Below are 22,336 nucleotides of genomic sequence, written 5' to 3'. Positions count from 1 at the left end.
GCCACATCATTCCTGACTTAACAATGTATCCCATGCAACTCGGCTCATGCACCCCTGGGTGCATATATTGATTTTTCATCTTTTGGTATGAACGATGTCCATGACTACGTTAAACTGAATATTTACTGTCACTGATGTTCCTCAACTGCACATTGGCTTTTATTTCAGTATCATTATTTTCCAATCTGCAAAACGCAATTGAAGATTCCTTGAGATCAAAACTTGACATCTCATTACAGTGGACAGTCATCTTGCAATATAAAAGTGTCTTACAATGTTTGATACATCCAATCAAGGAGTTACAGCCCCTGAGTACAATTGCCAATTCCTTGCAAACTTAGAAAAATGAATCTTAGCTCAGTGTCAGGTGTCATCGTTGACTCGGAACTTCCAGATTGTTAGCAGTGCCTCGAACAAGCACAGCGAATATGTTGTTAATTACAAAAGGACATTATAGCGTCTATTCATTCAAAGAGTAAATACGGTTTTTGATAGACCCGCTAATATTTCTAGAAATGAAAACTCAACTCATCTGCGTACAATTTCATGGATGGACCATTACTTGTAGCATGGAAAGAAAGATTGAAATATTTCAACATTCATTAAAAACAGTTTATAATGAACACAATAAAAAATAATTCAGAACATATCAAGCAAGTGTTGGATCTGTATTAGGATTTGTTTTTAAAACTTCACCAACATATACCCTTAATATTCCCTCAAAACTTAGTGGTAATAAGACTGTATATTTAGATGTAGAAAAAAAAATTGCTTTAAGTTTTAGTCCCTTGCAATTGTTGTGGTAAAGGGAAGTTATATGTTTTTTCGGAATGGAATACCTATACATATTCACCCCGTGGGGATCCGGGTTAGAAAAGTTTCAGTACCCCTTGTCATAAGAGGCCACTAAATGAGGCGGTCTTTCGGATGATAGCGCAAAATCTGAGACCCCGTGTCACAGCAGTTGTAGCACGAGAAAGTCACTCTCTGATCAAAGGTCATAAGTACCGACCATAGACCTACATTTTCACAGGTAATGGTGACGTCTCATATCAGTGAAGGGTTCTCGAGTGGGACGTTCAACATTACACAACCAACCAACTTAAAACCTATACAAGTTCAATATAATACTCATCCAAAGGTTATTGAGTTGGCAGGACAAGTGCAGGCATACTTGTCCAGCATTGCCAAATCTGGGAACACTGATATACAGGAATTGTTTTCAAATGTTTGTACTGCTGAAATTTGCACAATGATATTTGTTGTTGATATTTCTTGTTCATTCCTCTATCTACTTTTTATTTCAAAACTTAATACGGATGCCCTACGGGCAAAAGTATTACCTACAAAGCAAAGAATATGTAAAATATAATGCGTCAAAATATCGCGAAATCGGTGAATGTAGTGCTGAAAGGACTTCATTCTGGGTAGACAGAGAAGCGCGCCTTGCAAAGGAAAAACTTGTTACTATTCTTTTGTTTGTTCTCTTCTCTTTAAATATCATACACAATGGTCTGTCAAAATTGTTAAATGATAAAATTATCTAGTCGTCCAGATTGAATGACATTTAGCAGATATTTTGAGTAGACCTTCTTGTATGATTATGATAAAAATTATCGAAACGTCAAAATGTAGGTTGTCCCTTTAAAACAATGGAAATATAAAATGCGATCGCGCTTCTGTTTGCTTAGCTAAGGACATCATTTTGTTGTCAAATAGATACATACTTATCTCAAGATCACTAACATGCAATGTAAATTAAAGATCATGCATAGAATCATTTTTCAACACCATAGGCATTTTTACCTATGTTTCATTGACTCTCATACACACATGTAAGATGATAGTGATCGTGAAGTCACCCTCGATATACAATATATAGGTAGACGTATATCAAACAATGGGATAAAGATGCCAATGTAAATATTTACACTCCCGGATTTCCCTTCAATCTAATTCATGAACCCAGCGTTATGTTATCGAGAGAAAATCGTTGATAATCCTGTCAACAGTATCATCTCATGAATATCACATTTCTACAAATGCTATGTTAGTGAAGCCGAAATCATGCATGTAAGTGGGTGTTTTTAATATTTACTGATTGAATTTAGTACATCCTAAGTAAAAATAAGTAAGATATCACAGGTGTTTTATCCTACCAACAGTTGTACTTCTCTCTTTTTTTTTTATTTTGATCCTCGACCTTCCCTTTTATATTGCAGCGAGGACATCATAGCTCTTTGTTTATCGTGACTACATTGTTTGTAAGTGGACTTACATTGGACGAACAACCATATTATCAAAATTCAAGATTGGGTGAAATAAAGGGTATCCAGAAAGTGGTCAACAACGGTACCACCGTCTTCAACTTCCTTAACATACCTTACGCAAAGGCACCCGTTGGAAATCTCAGATTTGCCAAGCCAGAACCGTTTGGAAAATGGGAAGGGATGCTTGATGCCACAAAATTAGGAAAAGCTTGCATTCAACCTCCTGATCCATTCAATGAAACGATATATAACGGATTCTCCGAAGACTGTCTTCAGTTGAATATATATGTTCCAAACAATATGTCAGCGGTTACCAAAAAAAGTGTTATGGTGTGGATTCACGGTGGTGCGTATATCTTTGGGTCCGGCACGCTGTATAATGGTACAATGTTGGCTGCTCATGGTGACGTGGTCGTCGTCACCATCAACTATCGTCTTGGGATATTTGGCTTTCTGTCCTTTAATGACACAATCGCCAGAGGTAACTATGGACTCTGGGACCAACTCTTAGCATTAAAGTGGGTGCAGGATAACATTGAAGACTATGGGGGTGATCCTTCCTCTGTGACAATTTTCGGGGAATCTGCAGGGGGATTCAGTGTTTCGCTTCTGTCGTTAATCCCTAGCAATAAAGGACTATTCCACAGAGTAATTGCCGAGAGTGGGGTGTCCGACACGTTTCTCTCCCTATCGTATCATGCAAAACTCGTTTCTCTTGGACTTGGTGATGCTCTTGGTTGTGTTTACGACCCAATAACAAGGAATTTCAAAACTGTTCTTTATTGTTTGAGGTCCAAATCACCAGAAGAGATATTCAAAACCTTAGATACTTTGGAACTTTATTTTCTATCATCTTTAACTGTTGGGATACCATTTGCACCAGTGATTGATGGAGAATTGTTTAATGACTTTCCCTCCAAACTTCTTTCCGAAGATTATTCAAATGAATTAGCCTTTTTCAAGTCCTTGGACATGATCATTGGCAACTGTAATATGGAAGGTTCATTATACTTGGGAATGACTCCACAAGAACAAGAAAAATATGGATTCAATATAACGACTGGTATCCCTCAGGAATTCTTCTGTGATAAGTTTATTCCTGCAATTGTACAGTCTTACTTTGATCATAACTCAAAAGTATCCAGTGCTATTTGCCAAGAATATAAAGTAGATAATAACCCGGATGAACAGAGTCGACAGGTTCTGCAGATGTACACCGATTTATTCTTTATTTCCCCAACATTTTCATCATTATTAGCTCGTTCTCGGGGTAAAGCATACAGAAACACGTATCAGTACGTGTTTTCCAATAAGACACCGCTACCTTACGGTGCTCCGAGACCTGCATGGTACAGGGGTTCCGGTCATGCCTCGGAGTTGCCATTCCTTTTCGGTATAGAAGACCTCCATTATATACACCGTCCTGTTACAGCGGAGGAGTTTGAATTGTCTTTTATCATGAAGGATTTGTGGACAAATTTTGCCAAAACAGGGTAAGTGTTTTTTTAAATTTTGTTTTATCTTTTTATTGCAGTATCATCCATGTAAATTTGATCTCTTTCTTTTAGAATCACCCTTTTGCATTCAATCAAACATATATAGTCCTATGGCATAGTTGTACTGTCGATTAGCGAAGTAGTCTGAATATCGTGATCCAAAATATTATATTATATACATATAGAAATGGGTCGAGACCTCTGCTGGTGGACTGTTAGTCCTCGAGGATCTCTACAGCCCAGTAGCTAAGTACTTTGTTACTAGCTTGAAAATACGGATGTATATTTAATTGCTGTTATAAAATTTAGAAATTCATTTCAAAATTAAGGATTATCTCCCTCACGCATAGCTCTTATCCTTAGACGAATTTGACTCCACTTTTTTGGCACACTGTTTTTCCCTATAATAGCTCTTAAACTTCATTGTTATTTCGGATTTCAAACATTTCGGTTGAGCATCACTGAAGAGACATTATTTGTCGAAATGCGCATCTGGTGCATCAAAATTGGTACCGTATAAGTTTTACATACATATAGAAATGGGTTCCTGCTTACATTCTATTTACAATATAATATTGCTGACTTGATAGTGTGATTGATAGATTGACCGATTTTGGTTTTACGCCGTTTCAGCAATATTTCAGCCATTTTACGGCGGTTAACTAATTGAAATATGTCTAGTTGTGAGTGTTTGAGTTTCTCTGGCAGTCCCCAATGAGCCTACGCTTATTCGAAAATCAGGAAAACGATATTTTGCTGTCAATGGATCTTTCCATGATTTTCGAAAAAGAATACGCTCACTGAGGACCGTTAGGGAAACTCCTACACTCACAACCAAACACATTGACTACAACAGTGTGTTAATTTGATTGTGTTTAGATTGGATGATGAACAAAGGTTAGCTTTGTTAGTTTTCAATTTGCAATGAATTAATTATGAAAATATCAGGACTACTTTTTAAAAAAATCTTATCGTTTTGTGTTTGAAACATATTTTCTTTCTCTTATATATGTCCTTATAGAAATCCAAATGGACCTAAACTTCCAACATGGCCACAGTTCGATCCACAAAACCAATATTTTCTACAACTCAACTACGACAATTTAACTGCATCCAAAAGCTACGACAAGGACCGGGTGGACTTTTGGCTTAAAACTGTCCCTAGTATTATTGATAAAACTGGAAGGAGAAAAATTTCTATAAATAATCTAGTTTAAATTCTTGCTAGTGTTTGCTTTTGTATAATTCTGAAACTACATACATGTATATATTTTGCATTGTGAATTGCAATACAGACTAAGCAATATAATTTCCTTTGTGTGTTTTTGTGAGATTTTTATTCAGGAGTAGGATTTAGGTTGTGTTGTTTTCTTTAACATTTTAATGCCATTGTAAAGAAAACAAATGGGGAAAGGGTCTTACTCCTCTTGTCATCATTTCTTCATTACATGTCTTCAGGAGGTGAAACGTGCATGCTATACATTTAAAACATTCTATGAATTTATGTGGGGCAGATTATTGCAGCCTGTATTTTAGACATTCTGCTGTATGGTGTATTTTCTAAAGATTTTGTAAAAAAAAAAATGTTTTATGAAATATTAATGTAAACATTGTTAAATATTGTATATTCATATTAGCGTTTTCGTTTTAAAATCGGTTACCTGCGCAGCGGGTGATATCCAGCATATTCGTGTACACAGATTTTGCACACAAGCATTGTCATGGACATTAAATGCACTGGGTTGTTTCGGGGATTTTCAAAGAGGTAGTAAGGGGGGAGGTGAAATTTGTAAAATTAATTGTTGGTGTTACCGCTTGCGACAATAGTTTACCTATCTCCTGTTCATTGACCATCGTCCTACCGAATGGTCAGCTGAATACTTCCTTCCTGTCGGAATAACGTTAAGAGGATCATGATGATTAAATTTTGTCTATAGTGGATGTGAATTTCATTTGACTGATAATTAAATTTCCTTTTGTAAACAATCAAATTCATGTTAATAAAAATGGTTGTATGGTCTCGTATGAGCATTTGTTTTACATTATAAATATTTATAGCAGTCTGTCTGAATGAATTTATATCAAACTCCAGGTCCTCTCTTGTAAGTTTTACACAGCTAATTACATTTGGGGAAATCCTGATCCTGTTTTTCTTACACGAGTAGAAATACAGCAAATTTTCTTACTGAACTCTCTCTCTCTCTCTCTCTCTCTCTCTCTCTCTCTCTCTCTCTCTCTCTCTCTCTCGCCATGTTCTCACAAAACGTCTACTTTTACTTCATTTACACATGATTGATTGTATCTTGTTTAACGTTTCTCGAGAATTTTTCACTCATATGAAGACGTCACCAAGACCGGTGAAGGGCTTAAAATGTTGGCCTAGGCTCGGAACATACGGCAGTGAGGGTTCTTTAGCATGCCACACCTACTGTGACACGACGGGACATCCGTTTTTAGGGTCATCTCCTAGGACCCGTGACATTCACACCTGATGCCGAGCGTTTGGCGATGGAACTTTTACTACATGGTCTGTCGCGCTCGGAATTCGAACCCCGGCCTTCCGCATGCGGAGCGAACGTTACAATCTATATACCATAGCGTCGGTGATCTACAAATGAAATTAAATGATATCAAACATTAAAAAATATTTGATTAAATAATATTTGATTAAATAACAATAGATAATTTAGATTAGATAACATATACAGAGAAACTTACCGGTATGGGTTTGGAAACTACAAAGCATGCGGAGTAGTAAGCAAGCATACATGTCTTTTGCGTGGTTTAAAATTAGTTTTTGTTTGTCATAGAGCACTGGGGTAGAAATGTGGTGTACTGCAGAAGAAAAGGCAAGTCCCGGATTTTGACAATTCTTCCTGGGGTCGGTTTTCCCAGAGTTGTTATTGTTCAATCTTAGCAGGCTTATAGGTCTGTTTTAGTATATGTTAATAATTCCTGACTGTTGTAAGTAAAATTATAAAGTCAACTCTTATGTGTTATATAAGATTGTATATATGGACATTAATGAATTATTGTAGCAAAGAAGGGGAGAAAATCTTAAGATCAATGAGAAATCGAACCCGAAACCCTTGCATTACTAGTTTGGTGAGCTAAGCAGGCCTATATACGAATTTTTGTAATGTTATTATGCAAGGTGAAGATAACGAACAGTGATCAATCTCATAACTCCTATAAGCAATACAAAATAGATAGTTGGGCAAACACGGACCCCTGGACACACCAGAGGTGGGATCAGGTGCTTTGAAGGAGTAAGCATCCCCTGTTGACCGGTCACACCCGCCGTATAGTATTAAATTCTAATCGATCTCGAAAATCAAGTAGGTGTTATTAGATTCATCACTGTTCGTTATCTTTAACTTTCACAAAAGTTCATCATATCGGAGACATGAAAGGTCCAAGTGCCTCAACTATAACCTAAGTACGCACATTTTTTTTATTCTTTAGAAATCATTGTTACCTCTGTGCTAACTTCATCGTCGGAAACCCACGGTCGCTCTATTCGTTTACCTACCGTGGGTCATATGGCCAGTATTTTCGCTGGAAGGTGTGAATCGGCTTCTATATGCGATTGGTCGCTTACCATTCCTTATTGCGATATTCAACCAATGAAAAAGCCCCTTATTTCCAGTCCTCGGTAGCATGAAAAACTTGTTTTCGAAGCCAATATAAAGCCTGTGTTACCAAGCGTTTACTATCGTACTGCGTACCGTCCGAGTCTATGGACAGGTCTACATGTTCAGCACGAGTTCGTAGTTCCATCATACGGGAGCAATGTGTTTTTTAACACGTGCCATGAAGCAGTGATGATAATAAACATACCAGAGGCGGGTCCAGTATTTCCGAAGGGGAGGGGGCACATGTGAAAGAAAAGTATTAGTTAAAATAGATAGCCATTTTGGGTGCCAAATCTGGAGTTTTCATCTTTATATCTTTGATAGTGGCACAACAAAACACACACTTTCATGGGCGCCGCCATTACAGCTGACACTTTGAGTACCGGGAATATTTACGGTGATTCCCATCGGTCCTCGATAGGTCACGTAAGATCACGCATTTTAATAAGTTATGCGAAAATATCGGCCTTGTGCGCCACTGTAGGTAAACGAATAGAACGACCGACCATGGGTTTCCGACGATGCCTATACTTCTGTATAAGATGATCTATCATACCCAGAAGTCTTTGGTGAGTAAGCTTTTATCACGTCACAGGAAATTGTTATTTTCTATTTGAGTTAAAAGGGGGCAAATGAAATTTTAGTTTTCAAAGTGGGTTCTGTCCTCATTACAGATGGTCCTGTAAAGATGGTCAGTAAAGAATATGAAAAGTGAAGATAATGAACAGTGATCAATCTCATAACTCCTATGAGCAATACAAAATAGATAGTTGGACAAACACGGACCCCTGGATATACCAGAGGTGGGATAAGGTGCCTAGGAGGAGTAAGCATCCCCTGTCGACCGGTCACACCCGCTGTGAACCCTATATCCTGATCAGGCAAACGGAACCATCCGTAGTCAAAATCAGTGTGCCAAGAACGGCCTAACAATCGGTATGAAACACGTCAGACAGCATTTGACCCAATGATAGGTTGTGTTGGCAAACTATATCGTTATAGCGACTATAGAATTTGCGAAATGCTGACTATAATAAAGCTTGATGTGTTTTAAGTAAGATAAATATATGCCAAGTATACTCTATCAACTTAAACCAGAGTTAGTGCTTATTTGATAGCCTTATTACGTCATAGATAGATTTTTTTCTCATCTTTTTTCAAAGAGAGCTTGATTACTGTTAAAGTTCATTCAGATTATTGCTTAAGAAAAGGTGTGCCCATCTGTCGAGCAAAAACGAAATCAATATATAGTGTATATTGTGTGTTAATGGAAGATGAAAAAATATTTGAGTATGAATTTGATCGACGTATGGGCTGTACGTTTTCTAAAAGGACCCCCCCCCCCTGAGTTTATGAATTTTTTCATTGATTTTGGCAGTTTTGCATTTGTAGCCAATTTCACGCTCCTCTCGTACAACACAAAGCAATTTTGGATCACATTAAACGTAGTGTGGGTTTGTTTATACATTCCATATTTGAACGCCAGATGTTGGGACTCCTCTTGAAATCATCCATCCATTTTCTGGGCCAGTTGACTGTAGAAAATACTAGAAACTGTACCTGCTTCTTTCAAAAGGTTCGTTGGATAAAATAATACTTTTGGGAAAGATGTTTTGATTTTAAAAAAACATTAAATTTGTAGATTTATTGTTCAATTCATATATTGTAATATTTACACCCTCTGTATATCTTCCAATTTGTAATTTATGATACAAATTGTAGAAACTTGGAACTAATCAAAATTTTGTATATGAATTTGTTAAAAATATTTTTATTCAACCACAACATCTTTTTCTTAAAAAGTCCATTTCAATTAACCCGAAATTTGAATGTAACTTATGTTGCTTAGCTATAATTTTTTAGTCTATAACCTCCATTTTATCTTCAGTCTTGAGGTTTAAAGCAACACAATGTAACTTGTGTACATGTTTTCATACTGACAATACTTCTAAACCTTTGCTTTCTTTTTATGAGGAAAAAGCTATTGTTGTGGCATTCAACTCGACATTTAGATATATCGATGATGTTTTATCTATTAACAATTATCATTTTCATTCATATGTTGAGTCGATACAGAATGTCCCAGTGATCTCGAAATAAAACACACCAGAGTCTTCCACACCTGTGTCGTACTTAGATATCTTATTGAGCATCCGCATGCGGAAGGCCGGGGTTCGAATCTCGTTCGCGACGGTAGTGACAGTTCCATCGCCAAACGCTCGGCATCACGTGTGAATGTCACGGGTCCTCGGATATGACCTTAAAAACTGATGTCCTGTGTTATAGTAGGTGTGGCACGCTAAAGAACACTCACTGCTCAATGGCCGTAAGCGCCGAGCACAGGCCTAAAAATGAAGCCCTTCATCGTTCATGGTGACGTCTCCATATGAGTGAAAAATTCTCAAGAGAGACGTTAAGCAAAAAACAATCAATCAATCTTATTGAGCATATATGTTAACGGCAAACTAACAATTTAACTTTATGACAAACTTGATGACTTCAATTTCTCCATCGTCAACTTCCCATATTTATGTAGCAATATTCCGTTATCACCTGCATAAGGTGTTTATATCTCTCAACTGATTCGATACGCAAGAGTTTGTTATACGTATGACCATATTCTAAACTCGAGGCAAGCCACTGACAAACATGGTCTATATAACGATCTAGTTTGCCAATATAACCTGTCATTGAGTCAAATGCTGTCTGATGTGTTTTATACAAATTGTTCTTTGCACAATAATTTTCACTACGGATTACTCCGTTTACCTGATCAAGATATAGGGCTCAAGGCGGGAGTGACCGGTCGACAGGGGATGCTTACTCCTCCTGGACACCTGATTCCACATCTGGTGTGTCCAGAGGCCTGTGTTTGTCCAACTCTCTATTTTGTATTGCTTATAGGAGTTATGAGATTGATCACTGTTCGTTATATTCATCTTTCCATGCTATTATTTAAAAATATGCACATTAGTCTTGTATAAACAATTTAACATTACAAAAACATTTAAAAATACACCATACTACAGAATGTCTAAAACTATAGATTGCAATTTTTATTTTTTGAAATAATTATATAAAGCATAACATCTGTCAAGCAGAAATTCACAGAAGTTTTTAAATGTATATCATGCAACATCCCACCCTCTGAAAACATGTAATGAAGAAATTATGACAAGAGTAAAAACCTTCCAATTGTGTGTGCAATATAAAGGAATTGTTTTATACTGCAATAATGCATAATGATTTAATAAGGTATTTTACTGACCCTATTAAGAGATGTATCGTTGTGGTATGCCCTTTCTTTTGTCTTTCTAAATTCCTATCAATATCTCATTATCATTGTACAAATCATCATAATTTTATTCAAAACTAAGTCTGCTCAGTAACAGACTGGAACACATATATCCACCCCGAAGTTTCTTTCGACCTTGATATTGAATATGATGTTGATGTAAAGTACGTTATCAATGGACATTAGTTGATAACTGTGTACACAATATAATCTCATAAATGTCAAACTTACAGTTGTGAATGTTAACTTGAAGCCAAAATCATGCAAGTAAGTACTTAGTTATCAAACTCTTCATTCATGCCTTTCTTCAAGACTAGAATATTTTCGTCTGATTTATCCAGCGTACTTTCAATGAAGAAAGAATTATACGTCATAACAGCCTTAAAACTCTACGTTTTACTTCGTAAAAGGGATCTTAATTGAAATACCAATTTTTGTCAATATTTTTCCCTCAGAAATGGTAGTAAACAGCTATAGACAAATAAAATGGTTATATCACTTGATTGTTTATGTGCTGACATATAAATCTAGTACAGATATAAAGTTTGTCCCATCCTGTGCTCAAAGTTTCTAAAGGCTGTTGATGTTCGGTACTAGATACATGTAGCGTCTAGATTCGTAGATTTAGCCCTCTTTAACATATTTTAAACAATTCTTCCATTCCCTTCTGGTAATTCTTGTTTTATTGAACAAATTCTCCTAATCTATTCTAGCAGGTGTTTCAATTAACCTTGTCCATTGTGGCATATCTATGTCTAAGAGGACTTGCAATGGAAGAACAACCATATGTTCTCAATACCAGATTAGGAAACGTGAGGGGTATCCGTAAAGTGGTCAACAACACAGGTACAACGACCGTCTTCAACTTTCTTAACGTACCTTATGCAAAAGCACCAACTGGAAACCTCAGATTTGCCAAGCCAGAACCGTTTGGAAAATGGGATGGGATACTTGATGCCACAAAATTAGGAAAAGCCTGTATTCAACCACCTGACCCTTTCCATGAAACGACATATCACGGATTCTCCGAAGACTGTCTTCAGTTGAATATATATGTTCCAAATAATGTGTCAATTGGTGCCAAAAGAAGTGTCATGGTGTGGATTCACGGTGGTGCGTATATTTCTGGGTCCGGCACCCTGTATAATGGTACAATGTTGGCTGCTCATGGTGACGTGGTCGTCGTCACCATCAACTATCGTCTTGGGATATTTGGCTTTCTGTCCTACAATGACACAATCGCCAGAGGTAACTATGGACTCTGGGACCAACTCTTAGCCTTAAAGTGGGTGCAGGATAACATTGAAGACTATGGGGGTGATCCTTCCTCTGTGACAATTTTTGGGGAATCTGCCGGGGGATTCAGTGTGTCGCTTCTGTCGTTAATCCCTAGCAATAAAGGACTATTCCACAGAGTAATTGCTGAAAGTGGGGTGTCAGACTCCTTTCTATCTCTAACTGTGCAAGCCAAAAACGTGTCAATTCGCGTAGGAGAAACTCTGGGTTGTAGTTACGAAGATTCCCCAAAAACTCTATACTGCATGAGATCAAAATCACTAGAAGAAATATTGAAAGCTTTGTATACATCTGGCGTGTATCTATCACTAACGGTTGGAATACCGTTTGCACCGGTGATTGATGGAGAATTGTTTAATGACTTTCCCTCCAAACTTCTTTCCGAAGATTATTCAGATGAATTAGCCTTTTTCAAGTCCTTGGACATGATCATTGGCAACTGCAATATGGAAGGTTCATTATACTTGGGAATGACTCCACAAGAACAAGAAAAATATGGATTCAATATAACGACTGGTATCCCTCAGGAATTCTTCTGTGATAAGTTTATTCCTGCAATTGTACAGTCTTACTTTGATCATAACTCAAAAGTGTCCAGTGCTATTTGTCAAGAATATAAAGTAGATAATAACCCGGATGAACAGAGTCGACAGGTTCTGCAGATGTACACCGATTTATTCTTTATTTCCCCAACATTTTCATCATTATTAGCTCGTTCTCGGGGTAAAGCATACAGAAACACGTATCAGTACGTGTTTTCCAATAAGACACCGCTACCTTACGGTGCTCCGAGACCTGCATGGTACAGGGGTTCCGGTCATGCCTCGGAGTTGCCATTCCTTTTCGGTATTGAAGACCTTCATTATATACACCGTCCTGTTACAGCGGAGGAGTTTGAATTGTCTTTTATCATGAAAGATTTGTGGACAAATTTTGCCAAAACAGGGTAAGAATTTCAAGTATATCTATTTCATCTTTTCGGTAATATTCATTTGTGATGAATGTGTCGAGTTGACAGTGTTCTGGGTTTTATGTTTATTTTAACACAAGCTACATGTAGCAACGCTGCTCACTAGAACAGTTTTGTTCATCTTTACATTACAAACCACACTTTTTAAATTTAGCAGTAAACGTAAACCACTTATCCATGTCTTAGCGAACAGTAAAATTACCCAAACTGCAGGCACTTACTATTTATATCACCAAACCACGTGAATTACTCATACAGAGATCTTTGCTCAAATTTGGCTACTGCTAAATGGAATAATGTGTTTATCAAATTAGGCTATTCTAATAATGTTATTTTTTCCGGTTAGCTCAACATTGCATGTTCGTATATAGTTTTTAAATTGGTCAGATAAAAAATCAATAGAATAATTTACGTCTTGAATTATAAAAACTTCTATCCTCCTGCAGAGTTAATAATTTATCTAGATTTATATATGATATGAAAAGTCCTGTCAAATATAAAAAAAAAATTCTAAAGTCTAAGTTACATGTAGATATGAATCATCAATGAGATGTTTAAAAAATAAATCCAAGGGCAATAACTCTGTTTTCATTGATTTCTATATCAAGTTCATTATGCAATAGATTTCCTTTATTTTTCACAGACATTTCTTATATTTTTGCAAAGAAACAAGTTCATGAAAATCTTTAGAATGCTCTTATATCAGTTTTTGTGAAATTTTGATATGCTGTTTTAGAAAAATTTCAATTTTCTGATGCTGATATTATTCTATTTACATGTATGTCTCGCATCTTAAAAAGCGAGATGACCTATATACCATTTTATTTGATAATTCATTGGTTTTAACTCTGATAAATAGAAATAGACTTTCTATACTTTTATCAGATAGTGATGCGAGTATTGAGTCACCGTAATAATACCTTTTCTTTAACAAGGTTTTACAGTTCTGAGAATTTAAAAATTTTAATATTTGTTCAGGTATGGATATATAAGATTTAAATTGTTGACTAAAATTCCTTTGAAGGTTTTAATTTGCATCAACAATGCAACTTTCAACATTTGGTCAGCTTGTCACAATGCTAGATACAGATTAAATACATAAGAACATGGTGACGTCTCCATATGTGTTAATGTTCTAGAGAGGGACGTTAAACAATGTTCAATCAATCATATGAAATTTTAGCTTTTTTCACTATTCCGTCGCGTAAATAACTTATCAAATGTAAAACGTAAAATTTATATCAATCGGTTTTAAATACTTCTAGTAATGGGAATCTAATATCTGTGTTTTGTTGTGTGGACTTGTCTACGAATTCAAATCTTCCACGAAATGTAGAAACTAATCTACCATGCGTAAGGTTGATTGATTGATGCTTTCCGCCACACTCAACAATCTTTCGGTTATCTGGTGGCGCCCGGAAATTTCTCTACAAAGATAAGTATTTTGTGGTATGCTAAGTTTTGGCAATCAATTAAATTTTAAGTTACCTGATAAAGATATAGGGCTCATGGTGGATGTAACCGGTCAATAGAAAATACTTACTCCTCCCACCTCTGGAGTTTCCCGGGATCCGTTTTTGTCCTGCTTTAAATTTTACATTCTCCTTAGGATTTGTGAAATTGCTATCTTCACTTTCTCCTGAATATATCATTTTATTTTCTATATCAGATATTTTTCTAAAATGTATTTTTGTTTTTAACTTATTGTACACTCTTTTAGAAATCCTAATGGACCTAAACTTCCAACATGGCCACAGTTCGATCCAAAGAATCAATACTTCCTTCAACTCAACTACGACAATTTAACAGCATTCAAAAACTACGAGAAAGAAAGGATGGATTTTTGGCTTAACAAGATACCTAAGACGATTGATTAAACTGCAGTTTACAATTTACAGTAAATTTAAATGTTGACAAAACATTGATATATTTTGGGTTATTGTACATGAATATATCTCTGACTTGTTAAAATCATACAAATACTTTTTTGAGATTTTGAATCATATTTAAAATCTAATCTCAACATGTATTTTATTGACTTGCAAATATCAATATTTGATGGAATACACCTATTTTAGAATTTGACTCCAGTCTATTCTTAGATTATGGTCATTGAACCTGCTTACCTAAATGACGTCACGTGTGCACAAATAACAAGGGACATCAACACTTCGTTTGCTACCAAAACATAAATGAATGTTTGATTCAAGAATTAGAAGTACAAAGATATTGAAAAATACGTGATAAAAGGGTTTATTGACTAAACAGATGTTAATACATCCGTCCTCGATTATTAAGCGGATGTGGACCTCGCAAGCTCGCTCAGCTTAAAAGCTTAACGCCCTCGGGCGAGTATATTTCCAGAAAAAGAGAAACGAGCGTGGTAAATGGCGGACGTGTTCTGTTGAGCAAGTTTCTAAACTTACTTCTCTGATAATATATATTTACATATTGAAATAATTCTGAACCCTCTGCCATTTGCCTGAATTGTTCACAGTGTACCTATGAGCCACAGAGCTCCATTGGTCAATAAACAATAAGCTAATATATTCAGTCAATAATCTATAAATAGTGTCAATTTCTTGTTCATATCATCGAAGACAATTATAAGATAGCAAATACTCTGGTATTTCTTTACATACGACGTAGTAGAAATCTTCAGTTTCTTCAACGCGATGACAACGCCTGCTGCGACACGGGAACACCGTCTGAAAGGTCGTAATCAAAAGGGCCATATTTCTCACTTCTAAATGCCGAACGTTTGGCAAACAATCAATCATTGCCTGTATATGTACGTGTTAGGGTTTGATGTGATCGCGGCATGAGTAAGGTTCAAACTCACGACCTCTCGGTTACGAAACGAATGTTTTAACCACTGGGCTACCGCGAATGTCTGTTGTGAGTCCCGTGATTGCAACATATTGTAACGTGTAGCGCTCACCCAGCCAAGTGCTGATCACGCTCGCAGTTGCTTAACTTACGTGATCAAGAGAGGCACTCTATCACATCACTAGAAAAGCTAGCTCTCTGTCGAGTTCCCTTTTATACTGTCCGCTACAATATTCTAATGAAGTTACAGTATGAGGTACAGTGTGTATTCTTTGTAATCATTTTTACACTTTTTGAAAGTTTCTTGTCATATTTATAGTTTTATGTTGATATTTTCATATTCGACAATTAAAAGATTGAGATACATTTCCTGGGTGTTTGATGATATGGTTTACATATGTATATAGATTATATAGGAATGGGGTACCGCTGTCAATAGTTAGTCTGAAGGTTATTCATGGCGACAACAAAGGTTTAACATTGTCTACCTACATTTCTATCTCAATTTCTTTTAATTGTATGATGTAGTAAAATAATTAAATGAGGACCGCCGCGGTGGTCTAGAGGAAGAGCGTTCGCCCCGCATGCGGAAGGTCGGGGTTCAAATCCCGGCTGCGACAGACCAAATACTCGGCATCGGGTGTGAATGTCACGGGTCCTCGGAGATGACCTTAAAAACGGATGCCCCGTGTCACAGTAGGTATGACACGCTAAAGAACCCTCACTGCTCAATGGCCGTAAGCGCCGAACATAGACCTAAATTTGAAGCCCTTCACCGATCTTGGTGATGTTTCCATATGAGTGAAAAATTCTCGAGAGGGACGTTAAACAATATACAATCAATCAATCAAATGAGGTCTTGTAATCATTATATGACGTGGTAACACCATCATATGCAGCCTTTTTATGATTATCAAGAGATAGTGATCAATATCAAGGTTTGATCCATATTCACTTCTCCAATCTACCATTGAAAATTACCGGTGCCTAGCTCAGTAGAGGAGTGTTCTCTTCATAACCGGGAGGTCGTGAGCTCGTGCCGCGTCAAACCTACGACGTTAATATTATAGGGTTATTGAACTTTTATTGGTGAATATTGGCATGAGCTGGCTGTAAAAATGCACGAGCTTGCCAATAGTCGCCAATATAAGTTCTATAACCCTTTTATTATAAAGCTAAAGTATTTAGTTGTTAAATTATACCCTTTTTCACTCAAGATACTCCAAAATAGACGAAAATTCATCAATATTGGCATCTAAGGTGAAAGCGTGCAATATCAGCATGCATTTCTTAACTGTTCAATATTAAATCCGTCATTTTAACTTGTTTACGTCGTTACGGTAAGGTCAATATTGAACGCTCATACTCGAAATGCTTCGTGCGCACACAATTTGCGCAATGCAAAGTTAGAGTTCAACAAATACTCAGGATATTGAACGCTAACATTCTCTAGATTTTACGCAGATTTTATAATAGACTATTTATTAGCTATATAATTAAAAACAGTGATTGCTCCGTAGCCAAACTCTCGGCGTTTAGAGGTGAGAATCACGGGTCTTACGGATTTGACCTTATAATAGAGGCACAGTGTCGCGGCAGGCGTTGGCACATTAAAGAATCCTCACTGCTACGGCCCTGAGCGCTAAGCATATGTCAAATTCGTGGTACTTTGCCTACAGCTGGTGACATCTCAATAAAAGTGAAAAATTCTCGATGAGACGAAACAAATAATCAATTAAATCTTTAAAAATTGGACGATTCTTCTTTGGTTCTGGAAGATTTAAGAATATAAATGAAAATGACTTTTTCTCTCTTGGAAGTAGTGTCTCTTCGGAATATACGATTCTCTATCGTTGACATTCCTTGGCGAAATACTTGTAGGTCTAAGTCTGTTAAGCAATAAATGTCACCATCAGTCACTTTTGTTTCCCGAAAACGCCCAGTAATGCACAGTTAATCTACTTTTTACAGTGTGTACTTAATGTCATTTTCTAAGTAAAGGGGAGAAATTGATATCATTTCAAAATCCAAGGGAGCTAGCTGACCATCGCGGAGTACTTGTGTAAGATGCAAGGTGAAGATAACGAACAGTGATCAATCTCATAACTCCTACAAGCAATACAAAATAGATAGTTGGGCAAACACGGACCCCTGGATATCTCGAATTAAACAAAGCGTGACTTTTGTTCGACTTTGTGAGAACAGAAATAGAAAATCGCGTTTCTATATAACCGAAAGAAACTTCAGACTTACAAAACGTTGCACGAAGCGTAATTCTAATACATCAATGTGTATATATAATTTACGCTGCTCTAGTAAGTTTTGTTAATAATTGACATACGTAACTTTTCCAACATTTTATATCTAGTATGTCTTTAAGATTCTACTAAGTCGGTAGGGACAGACACGGAGATAGAATAGCGAGAAAATAGACCAAATTATGATGGTAATCATAGAGATGAAAGATCTGCATATAATGTTGTAACTACATCATATAGTGATCCCACGACCTCGTATAATGAATTTATCATATCATTCTACCACACCACGTAAGACTATGTACACCACATCGCGTAACGACTGCAAAACGTCGAATAATTACTGCATTATATCGCATATTTACTGCATTACATCGCATATAATTACTGCTTCACATCGCGTAATGACTACACCACATCGCGTAATTACATAATTACTGCACCACATCGGATAATTACTGCACCATATCGCGTAATAACTATACCAAGTCGCGTAATGACTACACCACATCGCGTAATTACATAATTACTGCACCACATCGGATAATTACTGCACCACATCGGATAATTACTGCACCGCATCGGATAATTACTGCACCGCATCGCGTAATTACTGTTGTTGTATTTATGTATATGTAAGGATTCTAAAAATCATTGTTATTTTATTCCTTTTAGATTTGGTATAAGTATTTTCAAATTTATGATTGAAATTTAATTAGTTTATTTGATGTTTGATCATATCGGAAAGCATTTTCACACGTGATAGCAATTATCAACTTCGACACTTCTTTCCTGTTTCCCGTGTGGATCCGGGTTAGAATAGATCCTCAGTACCCCCTTGCTTGTCGTAAGAGGCGACTAAATGGGGCGGTCCTTCGGACCGCCAAAATCGGATCCCATGTAACAGCAGGTGTGGCAAGATAAAGATCCCTCCCTGCTCAATGGCCATTAAGCGCCGAGCATAGGCCTAAATTTTGCAGCCCTTCACCGGCAGTGGTGACGTCTCCATGTGAGGGAAATATTCTCGAGAGGGACGTTAAACAATATTCAATCAATCAATCCTGTTTCACGGTCGCAGTGGAAATATTGGATTCTGCCAGCTAACAGATTGATGGTCAGATCCTTTGATTTGATTACATGTACCTTGGTCTCTCGCTCGTTTTACCGTTGTAAATTAATGTCATAGAAATTTCCCCTGAATTTGGAACTTTGTTTAGTTTATTTCAATGGTTAATTTAATTTTCATGTAGGCGGATCTGTCAAAGTTGAAACATGTGTGAATTTACAAAAAAAGTTCTAAAATTTAAGAAGCTTTCATTTTTCGGTCTGTATATTGGAAATTTATACAATGTTTGGATTTTAATAAATTGTGAAATTTGAAACAATGTGTTTTACTTCGAACTAAATCAATTCCCCCAAATTGAACTCTCACATAACCCATAATTATTACACTGTTTTGCATCGCATAATGACTGTATCGCCATATAATAAACAACTTGACTTTATGGCAACTATGGCGTTCCATATCTCTTTGTTTGTAAGATGACATACCTTTCGTTGCGATGTTTTGTATGCTGGTAATCCAAGATATGCTTTAATTATGTACTGACTGCGAATAATCAGGTTTAAAAACTGTTAAGCAATACTTTGATTTAGTATGCACCATGCTGTGGGTCAGTTACGGAATAAGTATGCAGCTATAAATAGCACACCGTACATTCCACCTTTACCCACCATGAACACGGCGATAAACAGTTGATAAAAGCCAATAGACCCATGGAACAGCGATACGTAAGAGAACATTATGGTATTATTTGTTGTTTGTTTCTCCATTTGATATATGATATATTCTTGTCAGCACATTTGAATCCAGTACGTACGTACATATAGTTTTTAACCTGAAATCTTCCTCTCCATCATTAATCCTGTAAGGCAAATAATAGTTTGTCGTCACTGAATGGCAGAGGTAGAGGCTTTCAATTGTTACGTGGTTCAGTCGCTAAGAGTGACATTTGATGCTACATTGTATGATAGGTAGTACGACATAAAGATTGGCCAGGGAACCCCTGCCTAAAATTAGAACGGGCATTGTTAAACGATAAGGAAGGGGAAAGAAAACATGTACATGTATGTTGACTGAAAAACGATAATTTAATTAAATTGTAACAACAGGACAAAAAACTAGGAATATGATTAAATGAAATGTAAGAGGATTTTATCATCCAACTATATTAACTATCACTACATAAAGTCTGTCGCTGTTTTCTTTTCCTTAACCTACTTTTCCATTTTCATTCTAAATTGAATGGCTTGCGTGCTTAGTGGGAATGGGTTTAATTATCATAATTACACTCTGGTATAACCTCTGCATTGATTGATTTGTTGAATATTGTTTAACGTCCCTCTCGAGAATATTTCACTCATGGAAACGTCACCACTGCCGGTGAAGGGCTGCAAAATATCGGTCTATGCTCGGCGCTTATGGCCTTTGAGCAGGGAGGGATCTTTATTGTACCACACCTACTGTGACACGGGACCTCGGTTTTTGCGGTCTTATCCGAAGGACCGCCCCATCTAGTCGCCTTCTACGAAAAGCAAGGGGATACTGAAGATCTATTCTAACCCGGATCCCCACGGGATTATATTATTAAATTGTTTAAATTCTCTCTTTCAGGTTGATGTTCCCTTTCGAGTTCTGATCTTGGTCTCTGTTTTATCCGCATGTCATTGTGCGAAAACCACAAGAAATGTTACCTATAACACGACTCTGGGAGTGATTACAGGACTAGAAGTTCTCAATGGTTCAAACCCGGAGTTATATCAGTTTCTCAAAATACCATACGCAGTACCGCCCCTTGGCGGACTAAGGTTCTCAAAACCATTGCCTCACGGAAAATGGAACGGTACTCGAGATGGAACTAAATTTGGTCCAGGTTGTCTTCAGCCAAAAGGGTATGCCACATCAGTTGAATACACAAGTGAGGATTGTCTTTTTCTCAACATATACATTCCGTTCAGGTTACAAAAAACGGACAGGAAGCCAGTGATGGTGTGGATCCATGGGGGTGGATACTACGTGGGAGCTGGTTCATTTTACGATGGAAGTACGTTAGCTAAAACGGGTGACGTCATAGTTGTTACAATTAATTATCGTCTGAATATATTTGGGTTTTACACATTGGAGGGTTCTTCTGCAAATGGAAATTACGGGCTGTGGGATCAAATTATGGCTATTGAGTGGGTGAAACACAACATAGCAGATTATGGCGGAAATCCAGAGCAGATAACCATCTTCGGAGAATCCGCTGGAGGTTTCAGCATCGGACTTCTATCTTTGATGCCGATAAACAAGGGCCTCTTTCAACGTGCAATAATGCAAAGTGGCACATCCAACTCCTTTTTAACTATTGCGAATCCTGAATTGACTTCCAAACTCGCTGGGAATAAAACAGGTTGTCCTTTCAACAACGAAAACCCTGAACAAACATTAAAATGTATGCGGAACATGTCCTATACCGATATTGAAGCTGGGACATTTACTCTCGAAATACAACCAGAAAGTTCTCCCCGTTTACACATCGCTTTTACCCCCGTGGTTGACGGGGAGCTTCTGGATAGAGAACCCGCTGAGATTCTTCGAGATCCTTCATCGCCAGGAAATAAATTCTTCAAATCGCTGGATGTTATGGTAGGAAACTGTGACATGGAAGGTTCTCTTTACCTTAGCACAAATGTTGAAGTCCAGAAAAAGTATGGATTTAACATGACAACAGGTATTCCGAGATCATTCTTCTGTAATACTTTATTGCCTGCAATTGCTTCCGAATACTTCAATGACAATCAAAATGTATCTTCTGAGGTGTGTAAGGTGTACGGAAAAGGAACCTCTCTGGCTGAGCAGAGCATGGATGTTTTACACTGGTACACGGACATGGTTTTCCTGGCTCCGTCTACCTCCACTTTACTATCGCACGCTAACAGTATAACAACGACACACCAGTACATTATAACACAACCTCTACCTGTGTATTTAGGAAATGATAAAGGTCCACCTCAGTGGTTCCAAGGATCCGCCCATACAACTGATTTATTATATTTATTCTTTGTGGAAAACTTTGATGGTTTCCATCCTAACACGACAGTCAAACCAACTGCCGCTGATTTTCGTCTTGCACAAAGATTGCGAAAGTATTGGACAAATTTTGCCAAGACTGGGTAAGTCTTTCATTCTAGAATTATTGTAAAATGGTTGCTTTATTTCTTTCATAAAAATCAAAGGCATGCCTG

The 22,336-nt window shown here is 37.1% G+C and overlaps 1 protein-coding gene across 1 annotated transcript in view; it reads left to right on the top strand.

Annotated features, from left to right (window-relative positions):
• LOC125669153 (uncharacterized) overlaps positions 1 to 22,336 on the top strand; it is a 32,838-nt gene that overhangs the window by 8,300 nt on the left and 2,202 nt on the right. The window contains exons 4-10 of the mRNA XM_056161458.1: positions 2,055 to 2,073; positions 2,223 to 3,763; positions 4,788 to 4,977; positions 11,413 to 12,938; positions 14,683 to 14,836; positions 19,757 to 19,840; positions 20,724 to 22,264. Coding sequence (XP_056017433.1) covers positions 2,055 to 2,073; positions 2,223 to 3,763; positions 4,788 to 4,977; positions 11,413 to 12,938; positions 14,683 to 14,836; positions 19,757 to 19,840; positions 20,724 to 22,264 — 5,055 coding nt within the window. The remainder of the gene's footprint in view (positions 1 to 2,054; positions 2,074 to 2,222; positions 3,764 to 4,787; positions 4,978 to 11,412; positions 12,939 to 14,682; positions 14,837 to 19,756; positions 19,841 to 20,723; positions 22,265 to 22,336) is intronic.

Source organism: Ostrea edulis, chromosome 4 (assembly GCF_947568905.1).
Source record: "Ostrea edulis chromosome 4, xbOstEdul1.1, whole genome shotgun sequence".
Taxonomy (NCBI): domain Eukaryota; kingdom Metazoa; phylum Mollusca; class Bivalvia; order Ostreida; family Ostreidae; genus Ostrea; species Ostrea edulis.
This window is presented reverse-complemented; position numbering and strand designations above follow the sequence as displayed.